General features: G+C 39.6%; 2 protein-coding genes and 1 long non-coding RNA gene across 5 annotated transcripts in view; 1 reads left to right on the forward strand and 2 right to left on the reverse strand.

Moving 5' to 3' along the window:
* cpne2 (copine II) overlaps positions 1-23,921 on the reverse strand; it is a 247,181-nt gene that overhangs the window by 184,643 nt on the left and 38,617 nt on the right. The window lies entirely within an intron of this gene.
* LOC127353460 (protein NLRC5-like) overlaps positions 1-23,921 on the reverse strand; it is a 180,870-nt gene that overhangs the window by 24,962 nt on the left and 131,987 nt on the right. For 2 of the 3 annotated variants that reach the window (XM_051382720.1, XM_051382719.1), the window contains exon 2: positions 16,068-23,065. The exons of the other annotated variant lie outside the window; for it this stretch is intronic. In XM_051382720.1, the coding sequence (XP_051238680.1) occupies positions 17,101-18,153 (1,053 nt within the window). In that variant the 5' untranslated portion in view covers positions 18,154-23,065 and the 3' untranslated portion in view covers positions 16,068-17,100. Of the gene's footprint in view, positions 1-16,067; positions 23,066-23,921 lie in introns of those variants that run through there. 3 annotated transcript variants of the gene reach the window in all.
* Positions 1,885-2,492, forward strand: LOC127353488 (uncharacterized). Its single transcript, XR_007881296.1, has 3 exons — positions 1,885-1,974; positions 2,183-2,266; positions 2,404-2,492. It is a non-coding gene; the product is annotated as an uncharacterized LOC127353488 (long non-coding RNA).

Below are 23,921 nucleotides of genomic sequence, written 5' to 3' on the forward strand. Positions count from 1 at the left end.
TCAGTTGAACTGAAATCCACTGTTAAAAGGACACTTTTTTTGAAAGTTTAGTGAATGATGTTTCCAAAGTCAATCAGTAACTGTGTTAAAAATCTCAATATTGACCAAATTAGCCACATATTTTCCTTGTAGAGGGAATGCTGCTATGTCACCAGTCAACTGGGTGCTCAAATATAAGAAAACCCAGTGTGTGTGTGTCATTTAATGAACACCTTTTATTTTACTGTAAAAGCAATAAAACCCTGTTTACACCCCTATAAATATGCACATTAAATGAATGTAGTGGAGACACATGCCATATATAACTGCCACATCCAAGGTTTGAGTCTGTCTGGGTTTTTTTTAAATTGTCATACCCTGTATATGCTAAAATTGCAACCATGGCAGTGCAGGGATGTTGCCTAATCAATCTGCTGTCAAAAGCAGTTAAAACTGCAGTCAGCTGGCTTGTATCCTACTACTGTGGCAGTTCATTTCAAGGTTTGTGTCATAAAGATCCCACAGCTGTGAAACTAGCGGGCTCCGCATGGCAGCTCTGAAAGCATCATGTTACAACAGCCATACAAATAACAACATTTCTGATGATCATCAAGCAGGTGGTGTGAGTTATTCTCATCTGGCAGGAGAGGCTAGGAAGTGTCCTCTATACAGCAATATAACTTAGTCCAATAAATATTGACTTTGCTCTATCCTCTTCCTTATTGCTCTCTCAGATTCAGTCTGAAAACTCACTGGATGACCAAGTCAGACCAGAGGACAGTTCTTACTGACTCCCTGTATCTGTATGTATGTGGCCTGGCTTCCCCACACTGCACTCCAGCCTTAGTTCAATTAGCCAGGACATCTGCCGGAACAGGAGGACAAAATTGGGTCCAAAAACGACAAGCCCTCGTTCTGAAACTGCTAAAAAACCTGTGTCACAGCAACACTGACTGGACCAAAGGTAGAACATGAGCTGAAGTAAATTCTGATAAACAGATGTATAATTTACATATAATTGTCTTCTCCCAGTTTTTTTGTTACTGATTCTACCTTCTTACATCTTGTCAGATACTGGAGCTTTGCCATTGTGTCCAAGAAAGCCAGGACCACCAACTAGCTGAGCAGGTTGTGCGTACGAGACCCAACCTGGAGCTGCGCAACATCCTGCTATTACCTAATGATATAGATGCTCTGGCCTAAATCCTACACACTGGTCCTTTAAACTGCTGTATTGTCCAACTGGCATTAATATTATACTAGTGGAAGGCTATATAGTATACTACTATGTAGATTATAATGAATATGCTAACATTATATAATACTTACTGTATAAACATATTTCACACATTATTGTTATAAATGTTGTTCTGTGATCTCTTTTACATAAAGTGGGGGGTGGTGGCTGCTGAAAAAAAAAAACCTAAAGGAAACACTGACAGCGGTTGCTGACATTCCTCAGCTTATTGGCCACCTGTTGCACATTGCTGTGAAACTGACATAGGCTCTCTGTTTGCTGCTGTGTCCCAGACGTTGGCTCAGTGTTTCTGTAACATGCTGCCTGGACTCAAGGGCAAAAAGACCACAAGGACATTGTTATTAAACCACCTCAAAAGCAAATGAACTCCCACACAGTGTGAATACTTGCATAAGACTTAATAGGACCTTCTTAAGATAAGATCAACTCACACATAAAATAATAAACAAGTGAAGCCAGAAGGTGTCAAAGGCAAAACTGGGGACACAGACTGAGCTTCCAAAATAACAATTTTATTTTAATTTTATATTTTATGTGAAAAACAAACAGAAGCTTTTGTTCATAAGTTTGGTGAAAGCATGGTATTCTGCACACTAGACACTTACCAACATTAGGTTTTATTATGAATTTTTTCTTTGACTGTTTACTTTCAGTTTTCGCAGCCGCAAGTATGGCGACAAGTTTGCTGAGAAGTTGTCCTCCATTTTGCCAAAATTCACAACCCTGAGAAAGCTAGAGTGAGAGCCTATTTTTTTCCCCTTTTCTTTCTCCTTCTGTTTTCTGTCTGTCGCTTTCTTGAATTCATATCTGGCCTATCAGGAGTGGTGTAGTCTAAATGTTGTTTCCCTTCCTCAGACTATACTCACAGATCAGTGTAATTCAATTTGAAATACTGTAATGGCCCTACGGCAATGATTGACTGATTTTCTCTTTTGTCCTCTCAAGGTTTTGTGGTGCCAGTCTCACTGCCACAGGAGCAGCTAGTTTGGCCTCTGCTCTACAGAACTGTCCAGACGTCACTGAAATCAAGTATATTTGCTACATCGTATTTGTTGTGTTTCTGACTGAGTAGGGTTGCTGACACCTGATATCTAACATACTGTAATGCTGAAATATATTGGATGCTGGTCTGAAAATTGCAGCAAGGATCTGTTTTTACGTTGCAGTCTGAGTGACAACAATCTGAAAGATGCAGGGATCGAACACATAGCTGATGTTTTTACCAAACTACCAGGACTGGTCTCGGTGCTGCGAGTACATGCTGCTAATGAGAAGCTTTTTTTTAAAAATAACCTCAATATCTCAAGATTTTGCTGATTTTTAGTATTTTTACTATATTATTATATTATCATAGTATATTATGAGTATAAGGTGTGTGTGTGTGTGTGTGTGTGTGTGTGTGTGTGTGTGTGTGTGTGTGTGTGTGTGTGTGTGTGCACCTTGCAGGCTGGGTCGAAACAGCTCTCTGAAAGCAGTGGACTATCTCATCGGGAAGATGTCTTCGTGTTTGAACATCGAGCACATTCACGCAGAGTATGAGCACACACACAGTCACACACCAACTAAGTTACAGGCATCGATATTTTTACATGATTTAACACAGAGGCCATACAGCACATCGCCACAGGCTCTTTGTTATGGAATCTATGTCAATTTGGGGTTTATTTTCCGCTCACTGTCATTCTTTTAGCATTTGACTGCAATGTATGGACAGCACACATCAGCTTGGTCAGCATTTTCTGCATCCAAAGTATTTTCTCAGTAATATGTAACCTTCAGACTTACTTCATAGACCTCCAAGGCACTAAATAAAAGTTTTAGGTTATTTGAACAAGTAAGCAAGTAAACATTGTCATACAATGTAGATTTGTATCTTTTTGCAGTGGGATGAAGGAAATGAACTCTGCACATACTGACCATTTATATTCCTGAATTCCCCTCTGCAGCCATAAGTCTGAACCTACAATCAGGTAAGACAATGACACTCTTATCAAATGTTGGTCTCCTTCCAAATCTTTATTAACCTAGCCAGTTTCCTGAACATTGCTCATCTTTGAAGTAAAATGGCTCTTAACAAGGTTCACATACCAGAAACAGCCTCTGAATGTGTGAACTCAGTCAGTTCAGTTCATGTGCCGATTGACTTGAATTTGATTCAGTTCATGGTTTTCAATTTCAATGTTTTTATTGTTGATAATCCCGTGGTAATATTTGTTCTCCAGCTTGTTGAGCCAGAAATGGAGCACACCTGAGATGCAAGTACTTGCAGAGTCATTGGCACGTTGCCCTGCCTTGTCTGTCCTGGAGTAAGTGAGCCTTACCAAAGATAGAACCAGTGGTGGAATTAAACTAAGTATACTCAAGTACTATACTTAATGGTGGGGTAAGCAATTTTGGAGAAATGTAATACCATGACATATGAATACCATCCGTCTGATCCACTCTCTTTCCCATTTACAGAGCCAGAGCTGTGTACAACCACCGATATTCAGTTTGAACAAGGTTTATTGGATTAGAATCACATTACCCCACCTTCAAGTAGGAATTTCCATTATATACACCTTTATACTTATACAACAGCTCAGAGGCAAATATTGTACTTTTTACTCCTCTACATGTCTGTCAGCTTTAGTTAGTATTTACTTTTACCCTTCTTGTCCAGTAAAGTTTCTCTTTAACTACAACAGTAAAATCCAACAATAATGCAGAGCCGGTCCAGACCTCCCTGGGGTCCTAAAAATTGTGATAGGAGGTCCTCCTATCTGACCCGTAAGCCATGTAAACTATTTGCCATTGCCACACAGTGGCATCTGATACCCAGTGCTCCCACTACAATCTTCCCTCCTTTTAAAACAGTTTACTCCATCTCTCAATCCAAGAATTAGTAGAACTATACAGAACAGAATTATATATATATATATATATATATATATATATATATATATGTTATTATTATATATATAAATAAACAATATTTATTGAATAGAATATTTTATATTGAAGTAAATATTGACAATAACATTGTAGAAAGGGCTCTGCTGCCTGGTAATTAGTCCAGTCCTCACAATATTATAACATTATCTTTGTCTATACAATGTGAACATAAGCCTACAGGCTCTGGCTGCACAAAATACCAGGTCCATTCAAACTGGCTAACCCCGATGTCCTTTTATACACTTAAAAATATAAACTAGGGCTGGGACTTTATCGCGTTAATTACGATGAATTAATTACAGAAATAATAACGCAAAAAAAAAAAAAACGCATTTAATCACAATTTATTTTTGCATTCCAAACAGCGCAGAACGTTGCTCGTCGCACGAGTTCCTGGCAAACCTGTAAGGACACAACACTAGATATAGGCTGCGTTTCATTAGTAGTTCCACTTCCCCTCGTTCACTTACCCTCAGCCCTTGGTATGACGTAACAGCATACGTTGCACGGAGGCCACTTGGAGCGCGGAGGGAAAGTGGGCGGGGGAGGAGCGGGGGATTTAAATGAAACGCACTTGCCCTTACTCAGCGTTATATTTATATTTATATTTCAATGACGTAAACTGCAATGCATTGTGGGTGATATCCACCTTGGAGCGACCATAGTTGTTCACTCGCTCCCTCAGCCCTCCGAGGCTCCATCTCACCAAGTTCACTTCAGTTTTCCAGACAATTGGAACGACACTTATGATGGCGGCGGGGATTCCCCCGAGGGCAAGTGGCGAGGGCAAGTAAACAAGGGCATGTTGAACGACTAATGAAACGCAGCCATAGAAACCGATGAGAAGTCGTTGCTGGGTTCGGTGGGTGGAAATTTTAGTTTTAAAAAACTACCGGGTGGAAACCTGGATAAAAGCACAGTTGTGTGCAAATTGTGCAAGAAAGAATTTGCCTATCACAGGAGCACTTCCAGCCTCCGCTACCAACTCAATGCCAAACATGTTGCAGCTAGCACAGACAACAATCCTAGTTCGAGCAGGCAGTGTTGCCAATCCACACTCGACAAGATGGGTTCAGAGCCAGAATGAGTAAGTCCACGACTGACAAATTAACAAATGCACTGGCGAAGTGGATTGCAGTGGACTGTCGGCCACTCTCGGTGGTAGAAGATCAGGGGGTAGAAGCGGTGCTACAGATAGCGTCGTCTGACCCAACTTATGAACTGCCATGCAGAAAGACAATTTCAAACAAAATTCATCCGCTTTATGACACTGAAAAGCAAGCGAAAGTAGATTTATTGGCATTATTTTATGCCAAGGATATTATTCTAACTATTTTGCAATGTTAGGTTTCCACTTTTCTTGAATGTACTGTACTAAGTGCTGTTTTTTATTTTAATAAACAAAAACAAATGTGTTTAAGACATAGAAAGTTTACATAAAATCCTGAAAAAGCTTGAATATAGCTAACTTGAATTTAAGTTTGTGCCTTGTGAACAATGTAATCATAATATTCTTTATTCATATTGCACTTTATGTTAACACTAAGTGATGAAAATAAACACAATTTTGTTGTTTAAGCTCATTTATGTGTCAATTCATTGATTCAGTCATATACCAAAATCCATTTAAATTGAAAAATGTTGCTTCTCGTGTCAAATATTGATATGCGATTAATTGAGATTAATTAATTACAAAGCCTCTAATTAATTCGATTAATTTTTTTAATCGAGTCCCACCACTAATATAAACTACTGTATATGTATATATATATATTGTATATGGCTTGACTGAATACTAGATGGTTATTGTTTAGTACGTCACATTTCCCTGTGATGCGTGGGGTCAGATTTCTAGAGGACCCAATTGGTGCGTAAACAAGGAGGTATGCAGCAGCTATCACATGTCTCTTTGCAGAGTGTAACAGGCGCTTTCAGGGTTTTGCTACTCTCAAAAAGAGCACGTTGCTTTTCTCCTCTCCCTGCCCCACGGACCCTGATGAAGCCCCACACCAGCTGCAGATGAAGCTCACTCAGCTGCAGTGCGATGAGGTTGAGCGGTCGACACCAACAGCTCTCACTTGTGAACTTTCACCGGCAGTTGGATAAAGACAGGTTCCGAGGAATGGGAGCGTTTGCAAAGAAAATGGAGAGCTTCTTTGGCTGCGCACATTTGTGTGAGCAGACATTTTCTGTAAGGAACCTGAAAGAGAACCGGTTGAGGTCCAGACTAACAGATCCCCACCTACGCATCTCAACCACTGCTCGCAAACCAGACCTGGACTGTGTACCGCAATCCAGATCTCAGTATCACCCCTCACATTATGGTCAATTCCATGTCTCTTAGTCGTCTGACTAAACTACAGTTTCTGAGTGAGTAAAAGTATATTTCATAGCTTGGCTGAATTGTTAGACATGTTCACACCTCCCTGGTGTATTTCTTGGTTATCTGAAATTCATAAAATGCAGTTTCTGAGTGACATATATTATATAATATATTTCTCAACTTTGTGGAACCTTTTTGGAATTTTTTATGCTTGCTTGTTCATGGCGTTATCTGACTCTTATGTGGTATGAAAAAAATGCTGAATTGTTTAATGTTAAAGACCTGTGTTTTCTTGGTCATCTGAAATTCATAAACTTATACTTAAATAGACTATATTTAACCTGTATATTTCTCAGCTTTGTGGAACTTTTGTGGAATATGGAATTGTTTGTTCTTTGTGTTATATGACTCTGATGTGACATGAAATAATTTCCCCCTGGGATTATTAAAGTATTTCTGATTCTGATTCTGAAAGAAAGGCTGAATTGTTTTGCGGAGACCTGTTTACAGCTGAGTGGCTTACAATAGGTTACACAAAAAAAGACAATTGTTTTGGCACAGATGGTTAATATGCAGTGCATTTGTACGGAAGCTTATTGCATTCACTTGAAAATGTTTTTTTTTGGTTTCTTTTTCTGAGTAATTATTTGTGTTCTTCTGAGTAATTGTTTTTTATTTTGTTTTTCGGAGTAATTTTTTTCAGTTTTTCAGAGTAATTTTTTTTATGGTTTGTTTTTCAGATTTTTTGGTTTTTCTTACAATTTTTTTTTCTGAGTGTAGAGAGCATTTGAAACAATAGACGCATTAATTCCTTTATTGAGAGCTCGATTTAACAGAAACAAACATGTTTGGCTTGTTTAGTTCAATCAAGTTTTATTTTGATCTGGGTTTAAGACACTGGGATATAGTCCTGTCTTTAAGTCATATAGATGGTATTATCATTAGTTTGTCGACTCTACGCAGGCACCTGAGGACTTAGCGGTTGTGCAGAAGGAAAGCCCATTCATATCTGCTAGTCAAAGCAATGTTTCTCCAGGAACAGCTGGACAGATATGGCATGCTCCAAATATCCTCGATAATTCAGAAAAAAATTAGTCAGAAAAACAGTGGGGGAAAAATTACCACGAAAAACAGGAAAACAATTACTCAGAAAAACAATGGGGGAAAAATTACCACGAAAAACGGGAAAATAATTACTCAGAAAAACAGGGGGAAAAATTTGTCAGAAAAACAGAAAAAATTATTCAAAAAACAAACCAAAAAATAAATTACTTTTTTTTTTTTTTTTAAGTGAATGCAATACGCTTCCGTACATTTGTTATTGCAATATGAATAAAATTGCTATAATGCAGTGCATTTGCATGTGACTTTATTATGGTGCTCAGTATTTTCCCATTATCGAATCTGGCCCCCTTTGAGAATAGTTTGGACACCCCTAGTCTAGTTATTATTTTTATTTTACATAAAGCAGCTTTTTTGTTGATTCTGGTGACCCCTGTGGACAAAAGTGGTAATGTTTCCAAATCAAACAGTGGTAGGCATTAAGAATCTTCTTACTGATGGTCTTGTGTGCTACTGTAGGTCATATAGAGGCATCAGTTATATCAGTTATAAGGAGTTCGGTCTAGACCTGCTCTATTTGAAAAGTGTCCTGAGATAACTTCTGTTATAAATTGGCGCTATCCAAATAAAATTGAATTGAATTGAAACAGTATGAAACTGAGATGGTTGTACAACTATTTAAAAAACTCCTTGTAGTACGTTTAACCCAAACGTTTCTTTTTAGTTAGTCTACTTTGAAACTTTATTGACTTGTGTTACTGAGTTTCTTTCTGAATAAATATCAGGTTTAATTTAATGCTAAGTATTTATATATATATATATATTAATTCATTACAACGAGGAGCAAAAAGTCAATTCTTACTACAGAACGGGCAAATCTCTAAGAGAGCGCAAGGAGGCACATGTTCAAGCACTGACTGGAAGTCTGCCATGTGCCTTGTTTTACTGAAGCACTTCTACTGAATGCACTGCAGTGTGTGTAGGAGAATCTTGAGGTATGGCTTAAATTGTTTAGCTAAGCAGTAGGACTTTTCTACGCATATTAATACATACGTTAATACATACAATCTGAGACTTTGAGAGATTATTATTATGATCCATTAACTTGCCATGATCCAGAAAAGGATGCGACTGGTGACTGTTGTAATGTATAGTCAGTATCAAGTATTTGAATTTACATTAGAAACATGCCTGATCTGTGTTCACACTCTTGCTGTGGTGCTCCACAAGTCTAATGCTTAAAGATAATTTGCAGTTTACGCTGTCCCTCGACCCTTGATAAGCCACTCTCTTTTATCCTCACTTTTATAGGGCAGTACTATGTTATGTCACCATAGTAACTACTCAGCTGATTGGCTTTTTACAGAAGCTTCCAAACTGCCTAGTGCCTTAAAAGTCCCACCCCCAACATACTACACTACTTGACCTCTGACCTTGGAGCCTGTCTCTTCCTTCTCAGTACTCTGACACCTCTCTCATTACAGTGAGTAGGCGTAATTAGATCATTACTGCACACTAAATGTTAATTGAGCTTTCAAGCAAACACAATATAAAAATACATATTTATTACATAGTGAATGATTCATGGACTTTCACTCAACGTAAACAGACTATAAATTGAACAAATAAATCGCATCCTTCGTGTAGGGCACTACTAGAGGATGGAAATTTAATTTAGGTTTATTTAGGTGTTCAGGTTGATGACACTGATTTTATTAAGACTGGCTGTTAATAGTTATTTGAGTTAATAGTTATAGTTACCTTTATTGAATTCAGCCAAAGTAATTATCATGATTGGTGAGCATAAATGAATGAATAGAAAAACATTTCAGAATGTGAGCCATACTAATAGTCGCTTTGATCTTTTTCTTCTCAAAGTGAGCTAAATATTACGGCTGTAGCATCTGACCAAGTGAGTTAAAGTCTGGAGTGGGAGGGTTTTCCTGTGACCCATCAATCACCTGCATGCTCCCTGTCCCTGAAGTACCTGCTTTTCTTAGCTTGTACCATAATTTGTGTATATGGTGTAATTATAAAGAGTTCAATTATCACTGCAGTGACTCTCTTCAGCCTGTAGTACTAGTCAGCTCACAACAGGCAATTATATTCACACATTGAGTAAATAAACACAGATAATGTGTTTTACTCAACGCAGCATAGTTGAGAGAAAAGTGTCAGATACTCCATTTAGTGGATGTCCTATTCAATGAAAAAGGCGTGATGTACTTTCATTACATTTTACACTTGACATTTCATGTCATTATTTGTTTGTGTATCTTTGATAAACTGAACACTAAAAAACTGTTGTTGAAACATTCGATTTTGTTGGGCATTTGGATCATTCGCAGCATGAACAAACCTTCAATCAATTCTGTATAATATATCAATATGCTAATAATTAAACATTTTGAGACATCCAGGTGACAAACAATGTCATGACCACTTTTCTTTAGAACCAGCTTTATTGGCAAATTCTGTGTGCACATATAAAAACATTGACTCACAGTTAGACACAGTTCTAAGAACAATGTTCAGAAAGATAGAAATAGACGGCTAAAAATATTAACAACAAAGCTAAACAAAGATCAATAAAATAACAACACATAAAACAAACTTTAACTATAATGTACATGCCAGTAGTTGGAAAAAAAGGGTAGAGAATACATACAAATATATAAAAATCAATAATATAATTCTTATATATACAAACTGATCTGTTTGAGTAAATTGTAAACAAGAATGCAATAGTTCAAGGTTGCAGAGTACAAAAAATGCTAGAATAATTATTGAATCTTGTTAACACTTATATTAGGTCTCCAAAAGTTTAAAGCACTAATCACTCTTGGGCAAAACATTCTTTTGGTTTAGTCAATATACTGTCCAATCCAGGATGAGCCTTGCATCCTCCCACTCTTTGATGACATGCCCACTTCTTTCACCTCTACACTGCAATCTTTAACTACTCAAATTACATGATGGAGTACGACAGAGGGCCCCCAACAAGTCCGGCTCCTAGAGACATAACATGTGTTCCTCATTGCACCCCAAGTTAGCTGACAAGTGGCTGACTCTGACCACTAAATCAAACTCACTCTATGATGCTAACTGAGTCTTGTCTAAGAAAACATCACAGTGGCATTCCTGTGATATCGCGTTTATTAGTTAGTTTAGAAGATAATAATAATAAATGTGCAATTTAAAAAAATGAGTCACTAATAGTCTAACTAATTAAATAATTAAATTAAAGATAATATATTCAATACATTTTGTACTTATTTAATGATTGCAAATTGAGTCATATCTCGGTAATTTATATGTGCACAATCAGAATCGGCATAATAATCCAATTAACTTTTTTAATTTTGATCCCTGTATGTTTCTTAAGGTTGCTTTACTATACAACCATCAATTCTCAAAAAATAATTTTAAAAAGCTTAAACGTACCTTAAGATGTAAGTGACAATATAACAACTTAGTGTTAGATGTAATCATTTTAAATCACATTTTTATATGAAACTATTATTCCACTTTTATATATGCCATGTTTCAAAAGAAGTCAAAAAACGACTTACTTCAGAAAGGAATTGACCCAAAGTAGTGCCAGCTAAATATTTGAAATGCTTCAAGACTCAGCTGTCATTCCAGCCATATTTGGCACGATAGCCTGCTTTAAGCCTTACTTTGTAAGCAAACCAGACTGAATATAAGGGGTACAAGTGGAGCTTCAGTGTGTGTGGTGGTAGACCAGTGAAGTTCCTGCTTGTGGTGAGGATATCTACTATTGCATTGTACAATTTAAATATCTTCCTCATTTTAGAAATGAGTTTACAAAATATAGTGTCATATAAGAGTAGAAATATATATGCATTACTATTCGATGCACTCTGTGCTTTCAATGTATAATTTCCTTGTAACTTTACAGTATAATATGTGTATGTTAAATTTTTACAATTCATAGTTTTCTGCACTGACAAAAAACACGTTTTCAAAAGGATTGTGAAATATGTCATTCTTTTCGCAAAAGGTATGTGCAGCTTAGCCTCACACTGAGAAGGGTCTAGGTTCCAACCTGCCAAACTAGCTACAGCAGGTTGTGTGAATTTTTCATGTTCTCACCATGCCTGCATTAATTGGCAGCACTAAATTGCCCGTAGGTGTGAATGTAAGCTTGAATGGTTGTGGCTCAATGTCAGCTGGGTTAGACTCGAACCTCCCCTAAAGGATGATTGGTTATAGCTAAAGAATGCTTCGAAAATTAATTAATATTTAGGTGTTGTTCACCCATTGTATACAAACCTCAATCAAATAACAAATCAGTCTGTCAGTCTGAAGGCTTCAACTCAACTGAAGGCCACCTGTAATGAGGCAAAACCATTTTTAGGTGTGAATATGTTAACTGTTTAGTACAACACCAGGCACGTGGGCACTGTTAAATCACTTGAGCAGAAAACATCAGTCTAAGATTGCTGTTGTTTGACTTGCTGCAGACATAAGCCACCACCATGAGTACGGACACGGAGATATCCGTTTATGGCAAAGCTGCCATATACCTCCGTAAGCCGGAAAAGGAGAGAATTGACCCTCAAGGCAAGAAACGTCTCTGACAAGGCTTATCAGTTCATGCTTACTGGTAAGTTGTTACCATAACAATGTTGTATTAATCAATATATGAGGTTTCTGCTGAGTAAAAAAATGGTTATTTTTTTTTCCCCCAATTGAACAGATAAGGAGAACCAGTCTGCTTGATCACGTAAGTTTCACATTTGTTGACTTTGCTGAACATAATCTAATAGATAAAATCCTTACAAGTCTGTGTCTATACCTAGTGGAGAATCTGGTGCTGGAAAGACTGTGAACACCAAGCGTGTCATCCAGTATTTCGCAACAATCTCAGTTGGTGGAGACAAGAAGAGGGACACATCAAAGGTTTGTTACTGTATGATGATTACAATTCAGTGTCCTTTAAGTATGGAATACATACATTCATTTTCTGACATCAATTTTAAACCTGGATTATAGGGATCAGATTATTGCAGCCAATCCTCTGTTGGACGCCATACAGATTTTTTAAAAGTGATCTTTTGTGTGGTCACCTTTCTTAAAACAGAATGCTACTGATATCCTGGGCTTCACTAATGAAGAGAAGATGAGCATCTACAAGATGACTGGTGCTGTGCTCCACCATGGTAACATGAAGTTCAAGCAGAAGCAGCGTGAGGAGCAGGCTGAGCCAGATGGTACAGAGGGTGAGTATTTAATATCAGCTCAAAGTGAATAGCTTGTGAATACCAACGGAAGTTCTTTATCTGGCTGGTTTCTTTTACATCATGATGGAAGGTCACAGTCTAAGACCGCATGTAGGAATTACTAAAGTTTTTCAGATGCTGACAAGGTTGCTTACTTGCTGGGTCTGAACTCTGCTGACATGCTGAAGGCTCTGTGCTATCCCAGAGTTAAGGTCAGAAATGAGTTTGTCACCAAGGGACAGACAGTGCCTCAGGTAATTGATATGTATTGCTATCAGTTTTTTGGTTTCCATGCATTTCCAAGCACTACATTTACATGTAGTACATGTGTATCTACAATACGTAAAAAAAAGTGAGAAAGTTAGAAGGTTTAATTTAGCTTAGGTTTGTAACATCAGCTGCATTGTGCAAGTAAGCTCTACTTTTGTATATCAGTAATCCAGCATTTCACAAAACATTTGACTGACTTCAGTCAAATCATCCGTCCTTGTTTTCAGGTTGTGAACTGCCCTGGCCAAGTCTAATCTATGAGAGGATGTTCTTGTGGATGGTCATCCGTATCAACCAGATGTTTCTTATCATTCTTATTGTCTGAAAGATATTACACTGAATATTTATCTCCTCACAGTTCAACAGCATGGAGCAGCTGTGCATCAACTTCACCAATGAGAAACTGCAACAGTTCTTCAACCACACCATGTTTGTCCTGGAGCAAGAGGAGTACAAGAAGGAGGGTATTATCTGGGAGTTCATTGACTTTGGCATGGACTTGGCTGCCTGCATTGAGCTGATTGAAAAGGTAATCATTTCATTTTGTCCTTCTGTTTGGTGGTTCTTATTTTCACTTAATGTATGACATCATTCTACTTTTTTCAAGCCCATGGGTATCTTCTCCATCCTTGAAGAGGAGTGCATGTTCCCCAAGGCCACAGACACATCCTTCAAGAACAAGCTGTATGACCAGCATCTTGGCAAAAACAAAGCATTTGAGAAGCCAAAGCCCGCCAAAGGCAAGGCTGAGGCCCACTTCTCCCTGGTGCACTATGCTGGTACCGTGGACTACAATATCGGCGGCTGGCTGGACAAGAACAAGGATCCACTGAATGACTCTGTTGTTCAGCTGTACCAGAAGTCCTCAGTGAAACTGCTGGGTTCTCTCTATCCTCCTGTTGTTGAGGGTATGACAGTAACTACAGTAAAATCAAACATATTTTGAAGATTGTAGATAATGTATAGTCCTACCTAACGCGAGAATGTGTTCATGTAAATATTGAGTCTCTGACAAAACATGTCTGCTCTAAACCATCCACAGAGACTGGCAAGAAGGGAGGCAAGAAGAAGGGTGGTTCTATCCAGACTGTGTCTTCACAGTTTAGGGTGGGTTTAAGGTGTAAAATTGAACATTGCAAACATGGGTATAAAAACATATCTCAGTTTGTAACTTGTTTGCCATTTCTGGATCAACAGGAGAACTTGGGAAAGCTGATGACTAACTTGAGGAGCACCCATCCTCACTTTGTGCGCTGCCTGATTCCCAACGAGTCAAAGACTCCAGGTATATAGAGACCATAATCTCAAGTGTTTGAGGGGTGGTTCTGTTTTGATTGTATGGTTTCATTAAGTTTAATATTCTATTAAAGGACGTCATTAACAAATATCTTTTTTATAGGTCTGATGGAGAACTTCCTGGTCATCCACCAGCTCAGGTGTAACGGTGTGCTGGAGGGTATCAGAATCTGCAGAAAAGGTTTCCCCAGCAGAATCCCCTATGCTGACTTCAAGCAGAGGTATCAGTGGATATTCTAATAGAACTTTGATGCAGACTTTTAAAAGAAATTGCTCACACTGACCATTAACTTTCTTATAAAAGGTACAAGGTGCTGAATGCCAGTTTCATCCCTGAGGGCCAGTTCATTGATAACAAGAAGGCTTCAGAGAAGTTGCTTGGATCAATTGATGTTAATCATGACGAGTACAGATTCGGACACACCAAGGTTAGCACATTGATATACTTTAATGTACTTACCAAGGAGCACATATTTTTCAGTCCATTTTTTTCTTTATGGAATAGAAGAGTATCCTGAAAAACATAACCCATGGGGAATTAGGCCATGAAGGAGCCAATGCAACATCGCCATCATGTGGCCATGGATAAACATTACATATTGCCTTGTAACTTGTTACCAAGAGGCTTAAACCCCAGATCATTTATGCCCAAGATTCTGTGGTTCTTTCTCACCTATTTTAAATCCAGGGGGAAAATATTAAATAATAAATAATATATTTTACTCTTACTTCTACAAATTTAATCAGATTATCACCAAATATATTCAATATGTGAGTGAGTCTGCAAAAATGTTGTTAATTTATTTTTACCATTTGCTACAAGATTGTATTTATAGTAATTACCTAATTCTTATATGGGCTATTTTACATAAATTGAAGTACTTTGTGCATACATCACAACTACAACCAAATTTAGAAGCACATACCAAGTGACCCTGTATAACTTGATTGCATTCTGTCAAAGGTGGTGCTGCAGAACTCATCATGTCTGACTCACTTGAAATTTGGGAAATAGGTTGAGGCTGAGCAGAGACGTGGAGCAGATGCTGTTAAGGGTGTCCGCAAATATGAGAGGAGGGTGAAGGAGCTCACCTACACATGTACAGTACAGATCAATCTGGCTTACTTTCCATGAAATATATTTAAACACAAATCTATATTTTCTTTTACAGACTGAGGAGGACAAGAAACATTTTACCAGGCTGCAGGATCTGGTTAACAAACTGCAGCTCAGAGTGGAGGCCTACAAGAGACAGGCTGAGGAAGCGGTAAGGACTCACATTTATTTTTAAACAATGGGCTACTTGATACACTGTCATATTTATGTTATGTACAGTACACCTAGTAGGCTATTTTCAACATTTCAACATTTTTCTGTATTTCAGAAGGAGCAAGCCAAGTGCAGAAAGGTCCAGCATGAACTGGAGGAGGCTGAGGAGCGTGCTGACATTGCAGATTCCCAGGTCAACAAACTGAGAGCAAAGAGTCGTGACTCTGGCAAGGTAAATATATATTCATTTTGTGATCAATAACTAAAACAGCATCATCATTCTTTGATTTATGTCTGTTTGTTGGAGCAGATTCTTAACAGTATTATATTCACACCATTACACAGTATTAGGTTTAATGCTATAAAATTAATTGATTAAAATTATTGTCACCTAAGGCTCATTAAAATCAAATTTACACAAACAATTTATATGTTTTTTACAGGGAAAAGAAAAGAAGCAGCTGAGTAAAGCATGCTTAGTGTTTCACTGTGTTGAATCATATAATATGATATAATTCATGCTGAAACAATAAAGATTAAATGGTTTCTCTTAAATTGCTGTCTGTTATACTTTCATGTCTTTTCTTTCCATGAAAGGTAGCTAATGTGAGATTTGAGAGACACGAACCAAATAGTTTTTACAATCATTAATTCAGACACACTTCTGAATGGTCTCAACACGATTTATTCCCCTTTATACTTGCATTATGGAGAAGAAACATTCACAGGTGTTCACAGGTTTTCTCATACATGCTCTCTGTGCTCTTTCTGGGAAAAATCAACAAGCAAATCGGAGTATTATGCACAATAGCATAAACAATACGGAGAGCAGCAGAACTGTGTAACTTTCTGGGAAAAGTCACAAAGCAAAGAGGAAGTATAACCCGACGCAACGAGGTAAGTGCAGGTTTAGAAAATAAAATACTCACTATACTTCCGGTAATAATCCGACATTTTCCCTGACATATGTATAGTAACAAAACTCAAAGGAATAAAGAAAAACATCACAGCAAAAATGCTACCCTTCAATATAAAAGTTCGCACTTCACTGCCTTGTTCATATGGCGCAACAACATCACACCACTACATTCACCCCAACTGTTTTGCGCTATATGATGAACATGACTCACCTTGGCAAAGCAGATGGCACGAAAAAAATTAATGAAAACTGCACATACAGTGTCTACAGGTGTGTAATTGTATTTCCCTTACTACGAAAACATAAACCAGCCTAACCAGTTATGAAAAACTATCAAGCTAAGGATCAAGGCAAACATGAAGTGATCAGTAACACGTCTAACCCCAGGAAAATATGCCATATACACATTTCAAGGCTACGGAACACATAGTACCAGTAAAGTACACCCAATACAAAATACAACTGTAGCACATCAAAAAATGTCTTGCATAGTGCCACAAAATAATCTATACACCAGAAAAAAAATAGTTACCTCCAGACACTTTAAGTGACAATCTTAACCCTTTGTGTGGACATAGTCTGAATAAGCCTATTTACCGGCCTAACCAATCTACCTAGTGTGGTGCCCAATCCCCCTCTCGAAAGACTCACGACCACCCCCTTCTGTTCAGTGGCCATGGCCTGGGACTCGCTCACAGCTACCGATTCCGCACATGAAATCCTGGCTGAGTGTATAGAGTCGCTAACAGCAGACCTAACACTGTGGGCATCAACAGACTGGTCAGACAGCTGACAATTGCCAGAGTTTGGTTCAACTGACTCTGTGTCCACATGAGCTTGTAGCTCAGCACTTTTCTCAACCTCTGTTCCACATGTAGAAAGTCTGCTGACATCCTCTCCATCAACCTGCTGCCCCTCCTCTAAGTCACTGCGAACACCAGACCTGTCCAAAAAGACAGGCTGATCGGTCTCATCATCAGCTCTAGACTCAGAAAGGTCAGATACCCAGGTGGTCCGAGTATCACTCTGCTCCATCTGACCCAACATGTCCACAGTATCTTGACTCAGATCAGTACTGAGGGCAGAAAACTCTGCTTCCTGACCAGACTCCCCCCATGAAGGCAGCAGCAGAAAATGAACAGGCATGATCAGGTTCCTGTGGACTGTCCTAATCCGACCTGTAACAGGATGCCGAATGCTATATGTGTGAAGCTCGTCATTCTTACTTACAACCACATACACTGCACTTTCCCATCGGTTGGCTAATTTCTTCTTCCCCCTTTCCCCTTTGTTTGCCAACAGGACCCTGTCACCCTTTTCAACAGAGAAGCCCTTCATCTTTCTGTTATAAACTTTGGCTTGCTTGGCTTGTTGTTTGCTAATATTTGTCTGAGCAAGTGTTGTAGCCTCCCTTAGGTCTTTCCCCAGAGACTGAACGTACTTGTCAACATTGACAGTCTCTCCATCCCACAGAACACTCTCAAACATCACATCGACAAGCAAACGAGGAGTGTGGCCAAACATCAGAAAAAAAGGTGGGAACCCTGTGGTTTCATGAATGGTGCAGTTATATGTAAAAGTCAGTGTGTTCAACATCTGAGGCCACTTTGCTTTTGAACACAGCACTCAGCCATAGGGTGGTAAGGTGTGGTATGGGACTTTGCAACACCCGCCAACTGTAGGAGCTCGGCTATGAGTGCACTTTCAAAATTAGCTCCTTGATCTGAATGAAGACGTGCCGGGAATCCATAAACAGAAACAAAGTTATTCCACAGCACACAAGCAACTGTCTTAGCAGTATGATTTGAGCAGGGACAGCCTGGTGAAATTATCAGTAACTACTAAAACATCAACTGACTTGTTATTAGCATCCTCTGCTGACCAGAAATCAACACATACTAACTCCAGTGGTGCAGTAGTGACAATGGACATGAGTGGAGCTCTGGCTTCTGGTTCTGGAGCCTTGCTCAACACACACCTCTTACATTGTGTGACATACAAATTAACGTAATCTGACGTTGTATCCCAGTAGAAACGTTGCCTGGTGAGCCATAAAGTGAGTTGTTGCCCCTCGTGGCCAGCGTCATCATGCACACCCTTAATCACTTGACTCCTCAAAGCAAGTGGGACAACATACTGGAAAATGTTCTTTTTGCTCACAGGGTGCTTAGAAACGCGATAAAGAACACCCAGCCGGATCAGGAGTTTTCCACACTGCTTCAGTGTTCTGTTAGTCTCCCCAGATTCATGAACTCTCTCCTTGTGAGATGGACGGTGGCCTCTGTTTACAAAAAAACGCACTCTGCTCAAAACAGGATCCTGAGATTGCATATTCTGCTTGCATGACTTACTGGCGAATGCAACAGGCTGAGCTATATTATGGCCTTCCTGAACCTGTGAAAGTACGGCCCCCAATCCACTGGTGGATGCATTGACAGACAGAATAAATGGTTTAGCAAAATCCGGATGGGCTAGCAAGACTTGGTCAACAAGAGCCTGTTTCAAGGTCTCAAAAGCTTGTCTACACTCCGTGGTCCAATCAATAGAAGCGAATCTGCATACAGCTTTCAGCCACTTTTTACCACGCGCACCACATGGCTGTGTACACCCTGAGGTAAGTTGGAAGAGTGGCTTAGCAATCACAGAACAGTTCTCAATGAAATGTTGGTAATACACTACCATGCCAAGGAACAAGCGAATCAGCGGAGTGTGTGACCCCATCACTCTCCATAATATCAGCCTCAGTCAAGCTAACTACACTGCATTCCAAATTATTATGCAAATGTTTTTCTCAAATTTTCCTAAATAGTCGATGCAAATGACAGTCAGTATAAGTTTTTAAGTCATCAACCGTTAGAGTATAATTCAAATTTTTTTGAACAAATCTAATGATAACAGATTTTTTTTTAAAATAAAAAACTCAAAATGCACTGTTCCAAATTATTATGCACAAGAGAGATCAAAACATTTTAAAGGTTGTAAAGAAAACTAAAATGGTAATTTGTTGAATTTGCAGCATCATGAGATCATATTTACAGAAATCAAAAGCTATTTCAATCAAAAAAATCTTAACAGGCCAAGATACATGTTAGCATAGGACCCCTTCTTTGATATCACCTTCACAATTCTTGCATCCATTGAATTTGTGAGCTGCTGGAGAGTTTCTGCTTGAATATCTTTGCAGGATGTCAGAACAGCCTCCCAGAGCTGATGTTTTGATGTGAACTGCCTCCCACCCTCATAGATCTTTTGCTTCAGGATGCTCCTAAGGTTCTCAATAGGGTTGAGGTCAGGGGAAGATGGGGGCCACAACACAAGTTTCTCTCCTTTTATGCCCATAGCAGCCAATGACACAGAGGTATTCTTTGCAGCATGAGATTGTGCATTGTCATGCATGAAGATAATTTTGCTACGGAAGGCACAGTTCTTCTTTTTGTACCATGGAAGAAAGTGGTCAGTCAGAAACTCTACATACTTTGCAGAGGTAATTTTCACACCGTCAGGGACCCTAAAGGGACCTACCAGCTCTCTCCCCATGATTCCAGCCCAAAACATGATCCCGCCACCTCCTTGCTGACATCGCAGCCTTGTTGGGACATGGTGGCCATTCACCAACCATCCACTACTCCATCCATCTGGACCATCCAGGGTTGCACGGCACTCATCAGTAGACAACACGATTTGAAAATTAGTCTTCATGTATTTCTGAGCCCACTGCAACCGTTTCTGCTTTTGAGCATTGTTTAGGGGTGGCTAAATAATAGGTTTATGCACACTTGCAAACCTCTGGAGGATCCTACACCTTGAGGTTTGCGGGACTCCAGAGGCACCTGTTTGCTGCTTTTCAATGGCATTTTAGCAGCTGCTCTCCTAATCCTACAGATTTGAAACCAGAAACCTTCCTCATTATGCCTTTATCTGCACGAAGCCATCTGTGCTCTGCGTCAGCCACAAATCTCTTCACAGTATGATGATCACGCTTAAGTTTTCTTGAAATATCCAATGTTTTCATACCTTGTCCAAGGTATTGCACTATTTCACGCTTTTCGGCAGCAGAGAGATCCTTTTTCTTTCCCATTTTGTTTGAAACCTGTGGCCTGCTTAATAATGTGGAACATCCTTCTTAAGTAGTTTTCCTTTGATTGGGCTCACCTGGCAAACTAATTATCACAGATGTCTGAGATTGATTTCAATGATCCAAAGAGCCCTGAGACACAATACCATCCATGAGTTTAACTGAAAAACTAAAAATTAAATGTTTATGACACTTAAATCCTATGTGCATAATAATTTGGAATGTGGTGTATAACTTGTACCTTGTCAGTGTCTATCCCCTCCTGACAAACCACATGCCTTAAAAACTTGAAAAAGCTTGCACTTAGCTGGGGAGAGCTTCAGATTATGTTCTTTCAAACGCTTGAAAACTAGTTCTAGCCGCTCTAAGCTTTCCTTTTCTGTTCTGCCAAAAACCAGCACATCGTCAAGATAACAAAGCAGAGACAGAAAGTTGTGGTCGCCAATAATCGTCAGCATCAGCCTCATAAAAGTCGTGGGGCTATTGCAAAGACCCTGGGGCATGCGATTGTACTCATGTAGCCCCAGTGGTAATGAAAAAGCGGTATATTTCTTATCGTCTTCGTGGAGAGGCATGTTGTAATAACCTGACGTCAAGTCCAGTGTACTGAAAAGGCGTTGCCTCCCATTGCCGCGTCCGCCTGATGAGGCAGAGGGTGTGCGTCTTTGACCGTGCGGGCATTCAGCCAGCGAAAATGAAAGGTCTCGGGTCACCATTTTTCTTCAAGCACAAAACCAGGGGTGAAGCATACTCACTTATAGACTTCCTGATTATGTCCCGCTCCTCCATTTCGTCTAGTGTCTCTATCAACTTCTGGCAGTGGACTGGTGAGAGCCTGCAATAAGATAATCAAAAGGGGCGGTCATCGGTCAGCCGAATGCGATGACAAAAACCAGTAGCTTCCCCACAACCCAAGTTGTGTCTGGAAAACACGCTTTCATACTTCACAATCAAATCTGTCAATTTCTCTTTCCAGACTGAAGAAACCTCACAATCATCCACTGGTAACTCCTAAAGACCCAAATCCCTGAGCTTAGGACTCCCATTCACCCTACTGCCCCTTACAGAGCTCTGCGCTGTTAAACTGCCATGACTACTGCCACTGATTACCTTCCCTCCCATTTGGTGAACTGTCTGCTCAGTGCCCTCCTCAAAATCCTCCAATGCAATGCACGGGAAGACATCAGCCACTTCTGCATTTCTCCGCAATATGATTTTAGAAGCAGTTGGGTTGATTATTTTTACAGGAACCCACCCATCTCCCCACAAATGCTTCACTACCCAGTAATAGTACTACTACTAGTAATACTAGTAATAGTATATTTCGGGGCGTGCAACGTGACAAGCTTGGCTTCATGACTACAGTACTACCAACCGAGAATTTAGTCCCTGGGGGAAGACGGCCCCACACAACATGTTCACTCATAGGCTCCAGTGTTACTGCTTTCTTTAGCCTAACTGTCCCCACTTTGTCCGGAATCTCATCCCCCCTCCATCTTTCCAAATTGGCCAAAAAACGGAAGAACCCACTAGCCAATAATGTCTGTAGGAGATACTAAATCGCCATCCACAACTCTTGCCTCTCTCAATTGAGGTACCAGATCTGCACGCAGAGAAGTGGCCATGGACCCACTATCCAGCATCCCCTGAATGTCGACTTTGTCCCCTGCTAATACAGTAGTGAAAAACAAACCGTGACTTTTGCCTGTTCTCATTGTGTTCTGAAAAATCATTGTTTTGTCTGGCGGAGCTGATTCACAAGCAGCAGAAAACACAGACTGAATATCATCTTCACAGGAGGGAAAACCACTTAGCTCCACATTGCCCTCCGCCAAAGAGGAGCTACTTTGTTTCTCGGAGTGTGAGGGACCCGAGACAGGTTCGGAGACTGAGTAGGAGCTGACTGGCTACAATTAGCTCCAATATGGCCTGGTGAGTAACATAAGTAATCTGAAACACAGTGGGCTCTATCTTGCACTCAGCGCAATTGCCTTTGTACACTGGCGCTTGTAAAATTCCTATTTTGCACTCGACGTACATTGGAATTTTCCCTCGACCATTGCACGTCCTTAAATTAGGGAATGAACTTGCGCTCCGGGGGGGTGGTTCAGCGAAAAGAGGAGGCGCGTTCCGGCACAAACGTTCCCTGGTGCTATTTTGCTGTTTCAGAAAACAATTCCGCCACAGACCAGGAAAAACCTAGTCTGTAGTCTGGCGCTTATTCAGATGCTATTTTAAGTGCGCAGACTTGAGGGGATGCGCCTGAGAGGCAGCAGCAACATCGACACCCAGTCAAGACGGGCATTAATACTTGACGCATCCCGGACAGCTCCCGCTCCAACATGTCAAACCCGGTTTGCTGCAGGAACGGGTGGTCCTCCGGTGTGTAGTGGGTCTAGATCCTCTGCACCTTGGTGTTTGCGCTGCTCCCTCCTATTATGCACAATAGCATGAATAAAAATAAAGAAAATGCAAATTAAATTAAATCAACAAAAAGAATTTCAAATTTATTTCAAAAATAAATAAAAATAATAATAATAACACCATAAGAAAAGTCACTACATGTCTCCTGTTAACAACCAGTCTCAACAGTACACTCTAGCGTGACAAGCTACGTAGCAGCCCTGCAGCACACACAGGCCGCAAGAACTTCTCCTCTAATTAGCAAGTTTATGCATGAAAAGACATAACACAACAGTTCTACAAATTAACACTGTGACTACACCAACCAGTATTTTTAAGTAACTTACATTCACTTTTACAACAAAAACAATGAAAATACAGAGAGCAGCAGAACTGCGTACCTTTCTGGGAAAAGTCACCAAGCAAAGAGGAAGTAAAACCCGACGCAACGCGGTAAGTGCAGGTTTAGAAAATAAAATACTCACTATACTTCCGGTAATAATCCAATATGACATGAACATTTACAATACCACAAGTTCCTCATGCTATAGTAACAACACTCAAAGGAAAAAAGAAAAACATGACAGCAAAAACGCTACCCTTCAAAATAAAAGTTTGCGCTTCACTGCCTTGTTAATAATATGGCGCAACAACATCACACCACTACACCAAGCATGTGGATGAACCTGACTTGATATTTTAGTATCACATGGTAAAGTAGAAATCAGTCAGCTGTTCTGTAACAGGCTACTGATGTGTGGTGTGGGTCATTATTGGGTGCACTTTAATTTCAAAGTAAATTAACATTCCTGACTGTAAATCATTCTTTATCAGAGATTTTTCAGATTGTGACATCATGTCAATATCTTGGATGACAAGTGAATGT

This window comes from Dicentrarchus labrax, unplaced genomic scaffold (genome assembly GCF_905237075.1).
Source record: "Dicentrarchus labrax unplaced genomic scaffold, dlabrax2021, whole genome shotgun sequence".
Taxonomy (NCBI): domain Eukaryota; kingdom Metazoa; phylum Chordata; class Actinopteri; family Moronidae; genus Dicentrarchus; species Dicentrarchus labrax.